This window comes from the organism of the source record quoted next, unplaced genomic scaffold, assembly GCF_019419815.1.
Source record: "Pyrus x bretschneideri cultivar Hongxiangsu unplaced genomic scaffold, Pyrus_bretschneideri_v1 Contig46, whole genome shotgun sequence".
NCBI classification, from domain to species: Eukaryota; Viridiplantae; Streptophyta; class Magnoliopsida; order Rosales; family Rosaceae; genus Pyrus; species Pyrus x bretschneideri.
The window spans coordinates 2758936-2769240 of NW_025999783.1; the positions used below are offsets into that span (position 1 = coordinate 2758936).

Genomic DNA, 10305 nt, shown 5'->3' on the forward strand with positions numbered 1-10305 from the left:
ATAGACATGAGCGAAAATTCTGTAGCTAAATGGTGAGAACTATTTACCCTATGCAACAATCTTCAATAAATAGGCGAAGACTCACATGGCATTCATAATTACAACAATCTTGAATAAATAGCGAAGATTTACATGACATCTATAATTACAACATTCCTCATTGGATGCCTATTATATCATCTTCTTTTGAACGAAATAGATATTTCTTAATGTCAAGAGACTGAATGACCATTGATGTGCTGAGTGGATAAGCTTTATCCATGCCAAAGCGCTTTGAGACTTTTTCAATGTAAGCTAATTGATGGACCAAAATCCCACTAGCACAATGCTCGATCTGCAAGTTAAGACACTATTTTGTGTTTCCAAGGCCTTCCATTGCAAATTAGCTTTTCAGATATTCAGTAATTTTGTTGAGCTCTTTAGCAGTTCCAACTAGCTTCATGTCATCGACATATATTGCCTTAAATTGCGTGCTCAACTCTTATAAAAACAGTGAGCAATTCTGACGGGTCAACATCACTAATCATAATACATAAGAAATTTAAACATCAAGCGCACATGCATGTACAAACTGTAAACGTGAAATGCAGATGTATGTACAAACCTTTAAAGGTGACAAATCAACCTATGAGACTGTTAATGGGTACACGCTAAGACCCATTTAATCTGAAATCAAACTAAATGGGTCTTAATGCGATCCATTAACAACCCAATAACTAATTTCACACCTCTGCTCATCTTAAACCCTAAACCCTAAAAATCCTTAAACCCCAAAAACCTCGATTTCCCCTCTCACTTTCACGTTAAGCCCGCAGGTCTCCTCCCAACGCGGTTGCACGAGCCCGCCTTCACCATCGCGAGCATAGGTTCAGCCACCGCGAGGCACACCGTAAGCTCCCAAACTCCGAATTTTCCCTTTTCTGATTTGAATTTGGTCATGGAACAAGAATTCTATAAATTTGTCAAAACTTAATTTTATCAGAGACTGATGGTGCAAAGTTGTAGCTGATAGGAAAAAACTGGATTTCTTTTTCGTTTTTATAGAATTAAAATTTGTTTGCTATGTTCTGCCTCATGCTTTGGCATTCTGTTTGACTATAAATTAAACGACCTCAGGCTTCAACTCCAACAAGCTCTTATCCTCCTCCGGTAGCTTTAACCGAAACCAAGTCTGTGCATTTGCTTCTGGCGCGAAATTTCCAGTGTTCTTTTTCTTCTCAACATGGGAAAACAATCTGGGAAAAACCTAGGTAAGTTTTTGTTTGGTTCCCTGCCCATGAATTGAATTAGCATGACTCAGAGGATGCGGATGATGATGAAGAAGGTAGAGCATTTATGTTTTATATTCAAATATTAGAAAACAATTTTGTTGTCGCTGCCCTCCTAATTGTTTTCCAGACAGTACTTGTGCATTTTCCATCGTAACGATACTGGCCTCCTGGGTTGAGGTTCGTATGGTCATATATCAATATTGTTATGGAAGGCATACACTACTGTAGTGACATGAATGCTTACTTTTGTTTTTATCTCCTATGTGATATTGGATTAAGATGTAGTCTTAATTCTTCATAAGCAGAGTCAAATTGATCTTTCTGCACTTTATATTTTTTAATTCATGCTCTATACTTGCATAGGAGTTGATGATGAAGACCCTGAAATGGCGGGAATTGAGGAGCATAGTGAAGATTCTGAAAATGAGGATGACCAGGAGCCCTCTGACTCGGATGACCGAGGGACTCATGATTCGGATGCAGAACAGGACCTGGGAACTGGTTCTCAATCTGCTGTTGAACCATCAATGTGCATGAGGTGCATTTACATGAAATATCTTGTTCATTTGGCTTTTGCATTTTTATTATACATTAACATTATTTCTGTATGCTGTGTTAAGCTCGATGTTAATCACCACTAGCTTTTATGTTTGTATGTCTTACCATTTTGGCATCTTTTTTAAATCAGATTGTATGCTTATGTACACTTCATTCCCCTATTATATTTTGTATTGTGCAGTTCCTATTATATTTTCTGTTCTGCTCCTTGATTCTTGTTGCTGATAATTGGCCTTTTTGTGCGGTTAAGGTGGACTTGAATGAAAACATGAAATCAGTGGATATGGTCTTTATTGATTTATGTTTTGACTTCATTGATTGAGAACCTATCGGGAATATGGGTCACACAACATTGAGACTCTGAATTGTTCTTTTTGTTTCCTGGTGTGATTTGAATATTTATTATGAATAAGTGGCTACCTAGAAAAAAATAATAATATATGTATCACTGTACTCAGTTTCTTCTTAAAGTGTAAGGAATTAGATTGATTCCTTAATTATGTTTCAGATCTGGAAATAACTTCTTCAGCTAATTCACTTTTTTACTTTTCAACCTTCCAGATTTATCAGCGGTTTGATGCAGACTCAATAGAACATTTTGAGGATGCTCGTTTTGAATATTTTACTACAAAGGTTTGTTCTGTTTCCAAGGAGTATCCTTAATTGCAAGAGACTTTATAGTTGGTTGTTATTAAACAATTATAATTTGATTTCTGAATTGCTATAGTTCAACTTATTAAAGAAGGTCTCTATAAATTATGGCTAGATACTTTGTTATTAATTTGATAGAACCATCTTGAAGAAGAATTCTTTAGGGCCTGTTTGGTATCCTTCTTGGATCCAATTTTTTGTTTTAAAAAATGATGAATGTAGCTAAATTAGTTAACACCATTAGTATCGATAACAAAAAGTTCGAAGAAGGATGGGAAACAACCCCTTAATATTTTTTTTGAAACATAAGTTTTAATTTTGAAGTTATAGTTCCTGAAGTTTTTGTTTTCAAATCTATGGAAACAAATACTTTTGTGCCAAAACTTTTAGGAAGATTGGGGCAATGTTTGTACTAGCTAAAACAACTTGCACTTGAAGTTGGAAGAGAATATGAAAAGTTGCTGATATAAATTCAGTTTTTTCGAAAGAAAAAATATTCCAATCTTAACCCAAACCCTACTCATGTCATTGAACTTGCTGTGTTTTAAGAATTTGAAATACACACTCTGTTCTTGACTGTTTTAGTTTAGCTTGATTTTTTTTTTTTTTTCATCTTTTTACTCACATTTTGAGATGTTTAGTGTTTTTTCTGTTTTCAGATCTTCCCAAAGATAAAGATTCTGTTGAGGTAATTATTTGAAGCCTAATGTTTTTAAAATTGCAATTATTAATAAATTTTTGTTTAAAGTGTCCTTGAATGATCCTGGGAATTTTTCATGATATCTTTACTTGGAAACTTTTGTTCAGGGCGGGATTATGATATTTATCAGTTCTTACTTTGAATATGTTCGAGTTCGGAATTTTTTGAAGTCACAGAGTGCATCCTTCTGTTTACTTCATGAGTAAGAACCTGTCCTATTTATGTTGTTATGATTGTGTGGTCATAAATTTACTGAGTGGAAAATTCTCAGATATTTTGTCTTTCCTCAGATATGCAGGACAAAGTGATATTTCTCATGCATGGGTTCGGTTCTTTGAAGGCAAGCGGAAGATAATGCTTTATACTGAGAAATCACACTTTCACCACAGATATAAGGTTCTTTAGACTGCTTTGAGCATGCTTTTCTTGTCCAAATGCTGATGTATTTTGTGCCTTTCCATGGCGTTCAGAATTTAATCACATATTCTCTGCCTAAGAGAAAGGAATTTTACCCTGAGGTGAGCTCGATACAAATTGTCATTCTCTTTAAGAAGCAATTGAAGAGCTACCAAATTTAAAAATAATAATAATGGAAGTGTCTTGTCTTTGATACTTTATATAATTCATTTTGAGATACAGTCATATTCTTCTTTTCGTAAACCAAAACGCTCTTTTTATTTAATTGCAGATTGCTAATATGCTTGATGGGTCCAATGACATGGTATGCACAGTGCTCTTTTCTCAATTTGATCTCCTTCGGGTAATGTTTTGTTCTCTTATAAGTGTGCTGGATCGTTCTTTGATTACGAGGATGAGATAGGGTAGTTGTTAACTTTGCTAGAAGTTTTGAATGTTTAACAACTTAGGATCCTTTATATTAGAAACTGGCACGGTTCTCATCAATTGAATAAAGAAACTGCCTAACATCAGAATTGTGTGAATCTCCTGTTGTCGTTTTACACAGCCTGATGTCGCGAATATGAATTAGATTCTGTATTTTGTTTGTTTGTTTGATTATCGGACCAATGAATACTGAAAAACTTGATATGCGTGTGTATTTTTATTTTTCGCTTATTGCATTTGAGCTCGAGAGAATTGTGGGATTGGCTTCAGCGAAGAGAATGTTGACATCGAAAATGAAAATGTTTTCTTTCTCCTGAAGACTTTAGAAATGCAGAACATGAGACGAGACATCGGTGACTTCAGCTAGTAGTTTCTCTTTGAAGGTGACTTGCTATTTCCCCTCTATATCTCAAACGCATTCAGCTAGTAGTTTCTCTTTGAAGGTGACTTGCTATTTCTTCTTTTAGATTCCACCATCTAGTTCTTGAACACTTCAAGGTCTTGTTCATCCTTTTATCTCTTTTCATATGTACATCCATCCCAACAGTTGATGTTGGTTAGCCAAGCTCTCTCCCAGTATAATTTTGCAATCCTTATGCGCTAATCACATTAATAAGTTCTTGTCCAATCACAACCTTGATTGCTATAATTCCACCCCTAACCCTCTTAACATCTACGACACTTTGTGTTAGAGTCTTATCGACGAGGATGCCAATACTGTTTTTCAATATGTTTGAGCCCTAATACAAAACTTGAAACCTAAGTTTCGATATCCTTTGTCTTAAAGAAAAGAAGAAAAAAAAAAAAGAAATGGAATTGTGGAAGATGACAGGGGCAAACTTGTCTTTGTAAATTATTAAGCGGCTGCTAGGGTTTTGGCATCGTATTCTACATATAGAGGAAAAACGCAGCATAAAGTGCGGTCTCAAAGCGCCAAACTCTTGTATACAGAAAGCTGCATTGGTGTTAGGGTTTTCGATTCGCCATGGGAGTGTTCACCTTCGTGTTGAGGACCTCCGGGGGAGAGTGGTCCGCCAAACAGCAGAATGGAGACCTTGAGGCCTCCGCTCCCTCCACATTCGAGCTCCAGAGGAAGCTCGTCCAGTCCGCTCTATCTTCCGAGTCCTCCGGCGGTGTCCAGACCTCGTACTCACCTGTCACTCCCACCTCTGCCGTTTTCCAGGTCCCTCTCTGTCCCTTATTGCTCCTTTGCCTTTGATTCTTCAGTCCTGTTTTTTTTCTTAGGGTTTCCATTTGAGATGGAAAATTGAAATCCGAGATTTGATTTGGTTTGTTATGTATTGTTTGTTGATCTTTATCTTTTAATTGGTTTTATTATGCTTTCCTTGAATTTGAATCGAATGTTGGAAAAAATAAAAAAATAATGATTGAAGAAAATGCAGGTAATAGTGGAAAATAGGCTCCAGAACCAGAACCCTAGTGTTTGGTTTTTTGTTTCAAATTAGTCAGCATTGTGTTGGCTCAAATTGTTTGGGGATGCATTTGTTACTATGCGGATTTGTAGGACTTGTTTCACATGTAAAATATGCTCCAGAACCCGTGTTAGGGGTTTTGCTTCAAGATAGTCAGAATTGTGTTTTTGCTCAATTGTTCATCGACGCATCTGTAGCCTTTTTATTTTCCTGTAAGGTCAGTTACAACGTCAAACCCCTTTGGAAGATATAATTTGTTTTCCGTGGTACCTTATGTTGAGAAAACGTTGAAAACCAAGCGTTGGGGTGCTGAATTCCTATGTTTAAACTTATTCGGTTCAGGTGATCATTGGTGGTGGTGGTGGTGGTGGCGGTGGTGCCTTCATTGGAGGTGGAGCTGCTGCTGCTGCTCCTGGAGGTGGTGCAGCGGCTGCTGCAGAGGCTCCCCCGGCTGAGGAGAAGAAGGAAGAGAAGGAGGAGAGCGACGATGACATGGGATTCTCTCTTTTTGATTAATCTAGTCATAACTCACTTGTTACCGAGTCATATATTATCTCGTAATCTTTACCAGTTTCTCTTTTCTTTTCTTTTTTAAATTGCATGTAGGGTTGGATGTTTGTGAATTGTTTGGATGAGAAATTATGTGAGCTGAAGAAATTTTTGTTGTGCACTCTTTAAATGGTTTGTGGTTATGTTGGAAGTCGTATCCTCTGTTTGGCTTTGTTTCTGCATTTTTCGATTTATTTTTACCTTCCTCGGAGGACGTTCTGTCGTTCTTAAAGACAGGTTTTCTTCGAATCAATCCACTAAACTTTTTCCCCGTTGGCCGTGGCTTACATATTGTTTGGTGGCGGTCGTAAGTTTGCATGAATGTGAAAATATGCTGCGAAGGATGGGGCACGAAACGTCGTGAAGTCACTGACGAATACTATGGACTAAATGAGACCACAACTCTTGATCCTGAAGTACCCAACAAGTCATAACTTAAATTTGTTGATCATTGGAGTCATATATGACTTCAATCGACTAATGATTGATTTAGAAATAGCATTCAATCTAAGAGAAGGGATGAAATTAGCAGTTTTTAATTAAGAAACATTTTTGCCCTTGAAGGGTGATCATGTGGATGGCATGTGGTGGCATACTAAACGGAAGATTGGATGAAAAGTCTGAAAATCCAACAAGGTGGAAATTGACTAATCATGAGAGTTTGAGGAGGAAAATTGGCCAGAATTAAAATTACGAGGAGAAATTGACTAATCCTTACAAGTTTAGCGGACAAACAAATAAACAAATACCTCTTGGAACAGAATAAAGTCTCTTTTCTCAAACTAGTTAAGGTTACAAGAGTGAATGAGATATCAATCCGTTGCCCGGCGAGATCTGTATAAAAACTGCTTTAAAAGCCAGTATTTTCGAGCACTAAAGGGAATGTAATGCCTTCGTAGACGCCTGTATAAACTGTAAAGAAAACATTAAGGCCATCACTCATAAATGACACAATATAGGCCTCGTGCAAGATCAAAATCGAGCCTTCCGTTTCCGAGCTGTGTATTTTGTGTCTGGGGGAACAACATTTCCTTTTTTTCTCATTTGGTCCTTCTTCTTTAGTATCCATTCTCTTCCCTTGCCTTTCTTACTTGTCTTCTGCTTTTTCCTCGGCCTGTGCCTGTCTGAGTTTGAAACCTGCTTCCCACAAATAAAATATAACAAATCAGCCACTTAGTACTACAGTCTAGTGGTATTCCCCTTCACTTGTAAGTGAGAGACCTTAGGTTCGATTCTCGCCAAAAGCGAATTTGAACCATATTATTATGTCTGGCCCATTGTGAGGCTTAGCACACTCCCCCACCCCCTTAGTTTGGATAATATTGTTTTTTTTAGAAAAAATATAACAAATTAGAATAGTAGAAAGGTTGAACAAAAAAGGCAATGGTAGTTGATCAAGAAAAACAAGACTATAGTAATGGTAAATGCATCCGTGAAGACTTACTGTCTGATTTTCTTCATCTTCACTACTCTCATCGTTAGAGGAACCCTCGCCATCTTCACCTTTTCCCTTGGGAGTAGAAGTGCTAATAGATGGTGGACCACAAGTGAGGACAAGGTATTCTTTTCGTTTCTTGGAACTGTAACAAGATTATTCCTTAAGTTAGAGGAACATACTACTTGAAGAATTTGGATATTAAAAACTCTGTGAAGTCGGAATCTGACGTTTTGCCCTATATTTCGTTCTATTTCCCTGACCCTACCACAACAGTTTGATATGTTGGGTAAGTTACACCAACACATTCCATTTTTTTCCGCACTCATTCATGTGAAGAAAATGTTAGATTGAAAGGGAGAAAAAAAGGTTTACTGAAAGATAAAATGATGCACGTACACAAGAAAATGTATAAAGCGTTGTACCATAAAAGAGGGAGCTAACAGCCTATGACACAAGATTGCATAATTGGTTTCTTGCATACCTGTTGGGATAATCAACAACAACACCCCCTGCAAATCCAGCACGCATAGCAGAACTCAAAATCAACTCGCGCTGGTCCAGGTTTTCAGGATAAAGTTGAAACGCTGCTCTTGCACCCCTTGCTAAGCATCTGTACAATGATCCAAAGAAAGCCCTGCAAAGGATTTAAGACAACACATTCATACTGCAATTAAAAAGGGATTGCAGGCTCATCCTATGCTTAATGTCGTAAAAAGACCAAGAATAAGAAGATCATGGCACATATATCACTGCGTTTCAAGCATAAACTGACAAAATTATGATGAGAAAATAAAAACCAACAAGAAACACAACATACTTCAATCGTAATCGTGGATTATGTGAGGACTTATCAGCATTGCACAACCACTGCATTTAAAACACAGTAAAGTAAAACGGGAGTAAGATTCATTTAGTAAACCGTATAAAAAACATAAGGAATGCACACGTGAAGTAATCTCAGGGGTTATGAAAATAAAGGAACAAATCAGTTACAACATGGTAATTATTTCAGAAAAGATATGAGATAGAGCGGAAATAATTGAATTTTGAGCTCTTCACTATTGGGGTATAAATACAAAAAAAAAAAAAACAAAAAAACTGACAAAACAAGGGACACAAGCTAAGATAGGCAAAAAAAAATCCAGCTATGTCCATTATCCATCATTGCAAGTATTAGTGAGTGAAAACAAAAGTAAACCTGAACGGCTGAGATGCTTATCGCTCCATCAATAACTCCTGAACGAAGTCCTAAGCCCTGAAACAAAATCCAATGATTACATACGCTGATAATAAAAACAATTTCAGGTTGAACAATATCATATTTCTATACATATTTTTTCTCCTTTCTTTGTCTTTTGGATGACAATGAAGAATCGCAAATAAGATAGAAAAATAACAAGGGACGTGCCAAAAAACTGAACCATGAGGCATTAAGAGTGATACCTGACCCATGTCCCCTAGCAGAAGGTCACCCTCAACCTCATTCTCCAATGCCACATCTCCAATCATCGAAGAAATGAAATTCCGATTTAGAACAAACCATGGAAGCAATCAAGAAGCTGAAAACCAAATCGAAAACGATACACAAAAGCCCAAAAATAAAAACACCTACCAAGCATCGACTGGGAAATATCCAAACCAATCCACTGATGCCCACTCTCCGACAATGTGTCTCCACTGAGCCCCGACCCACAACCTGCAGTGAAAACCTCAATCACTCACTCAGCTGTTTCACCATTTCGGTGAATAAAATCAAACCCCTTTGGGATTTTTTACGAAAAATTGAATTGAAAGATGGGGGAGTTGGGTTTTGAAATATTACCAATGTCGAGGAGCAGCCTGGGGACGCCATCGTCGGGGAGAGCAAGAAGCTCGAGGGCTCGGTGGGAGAGCTCCGACTGAATTTCCATGATTCGGGAATTGCGGGTGTACTTGCGAGCTTCGTCTTCATTGTAGAAAATCTCAGGTGGAGCTTGCAGCTCCGGCCGAGACATGGTTGTTTTTCTCTTGTGCGTTAAGCGAGAACCCAACGAAATGCAGGAGCGACAGGGGGAGAGATGAAAGCCAAGAGAGAGAGACAGAGAGAAAGAGAGAGAGAGAGAGGAGAGCTTAAACCCTAGCACCCGCAGGTTTTCCTTCGTGGGTTTTACAAGTTTTGGGCTCCATGGGCTTCGGTTTACGTCTCTAATGGTGCCAACTGTTAAGCCCATCTTCGGTTTACGTACTGAGCGACAAGGTGGATGAGAATCTCACATGCTGCTCTGCTCTTACGTCTCTCCCCAACTCGTTACGCAATTGACTTAGTAGACCTCTCGCATGATTGTTTCAATGGTGTATTCAATCATGACAAGAAAGATATGTCATAATAAAATAAGGTTACATGCACGTTGTCTTTTACTATAGTAGTGGAGAGGTGTCAAGCTTTTGCATAACGACGTAGGTTCAAACCTCGTCGATAACTAATCTAACACTCACTCTATCAAAATCTATCATTTGACAACAAAAATAAAAGGGAATTGTTATTGGCACTCTAAAAATCTCATTCTATACTCCAAACTTTCTAGGCGGGTTTAGGTTTGACTTCTGAGAAAGGCAAGTTTAGCGCAAATTATTGATGGCATCTCGCAATGGCGAATGCAGAATTTTAATATTGGTGATCCTAACCATGGTATGCTAAGTGCTAGTCGGATGGTGAGTTGGGATCTAGCACCTATGTGCATAGACCAGGCCTAGGTGGACTAGGCGGGTTTAAGTTAAGTAAATTCATTATATATTATATAAATAAGTATCTATTTACTCTTGAAAAAAAAAAAAAAACAATACTTCTATTAAGAAGTTGGGTTTATTTTTTCACATAGGTTT

General features: G+C 37.7%; 2 protein-coding genes and 1 long non-coding RNA gene across 6 annotated transcripts; 2 read left to right on the forward strand and 1 right to left on the reverse strand.

Annotated features, from left to right (window-relative positions):
* The first annotated feature begins 682 nt into the window (after positions 1-682).
* LOC125469824 lies at positions 683-4385 on the forward strand. 3 transcript variants are annotated; one of them, XR_007252096.1, is made up of 7 exons: positions 683-889; positions 1117-1324; positions 1635-2462; positions 3140-3168; positions 3288-3382; positions 3471-3940; positions 4266-4385. It is a non-coding gene; the product is annotated as an uncharacterized LOC125469824 (long non-coding RNA). The 3 variants fall into 3 exon arrangements; XR_007252097.1 differs by lacking the exon at positions 4266-4385 and having other exon boundaries at positions 685-889; positions 1635-2213; positions 2391-2462; positions 3471-4225; XR_007252095.1 differs by lacking the exon at positions 4266-4385 and having other exon boundaries at positions 686-889; positions 3471-4225.
* A 533-nt stretch (positions 4386-4918) lies between these two features.
* On the forward strand, positions 4919-6279 carry LOC103937041 (60S acidic ribosomal protein P3-2). Of its 2 annotated transcripts, XR_007252137.1 has the most exons (3): positions 4919-5206; positions 5799-6051; positions 6135-6279. XR_007252137.1 is itself a non-coding variant. In XM_009346949.3 (2 exons), exons 1-2 carry the CDS (start codon positions 5009-5011, stop codon positions 5970-5972), a joined length of 372 nt encoding a protein of 123 aa, XP_009345224.2. In that variant the 5' UTR covers positions 4919-5008; the 3' UTR covers positions 5973-6153. The 2 variants fall into 2 exon arrangements, 1 of the variants encoding a protein (XP_009345224.2); XM_009346949.3 differs by having other exon boundaries at positions 5799-6153.
* A 400-nt stretch (positions 6280-6679) lies between these two features.
* LOC103937043 (18S rRNA (guanine-N(7))-methyltransferase RID2) lies at positions 6680-9523 on the reverse strand. The gene is made up of 8 exons (XM_009346950.3): positions 9266-9523; positions 9056-9139; positions 8887-8942; positions 8642-8698; positions 8261-8310; positions 7925-8077; positions 7450-7585; positions 6680-7142 (listed from the first exon to the last, which is right to left on the reverse strand). Exons 1-8 carry the CDS (start codon positions 9435-9437, stop codon positions 6978-6980), a joined length of 873 nt encoding a protein of 290 aa, XP_009345225.2. The 5' UTR covers positions 9438-9523; the 3' UTR covers positions 6680-6977.
* Between the last annotated feature and the right edge of the window lie 782 nt (positions 9524-10305).

Bases quoted from the DNA above. Each gene is read 5' to 3' on its own strand.
- LOC103937043 (XM_009346950.3), bottom strand. From the start codon at position 9,437: ATGTCTCGGCCGGAGCTGCAAGCTCCACCTGAGATTTTCTACAATGAA. The intron at 9,140-9,265 runs GTAATATTTCAA...TTTTCACTGCAG, and splicing joins CAGGCTGCTCCTCGACATTG to GTTGTGGGTCGGGGCTCAGT. The intron at 7,143-7,449 runs GTAAGTCTTCAC...TGTGGGAAGCAG, and splicing joins AAGATGAAGAAAATCAGACA to GTTTCAAACTCAGACAGGCA.
- LOC103937041 (XM_009346949.3), top strand. From the start codon at position 5,009: ATGGGAGTGTTCACCTTCGTGTTGAGGACCTCCGGGGGAGAGTGGTCC. The intron at 5,207-5,798 runs GTCCCTCTCTGT...TATTCGGTTCAG, and splicing joins CCACCTCTGCCGTTTTCCAG to GTGATCATTGGTGGTGGTGG.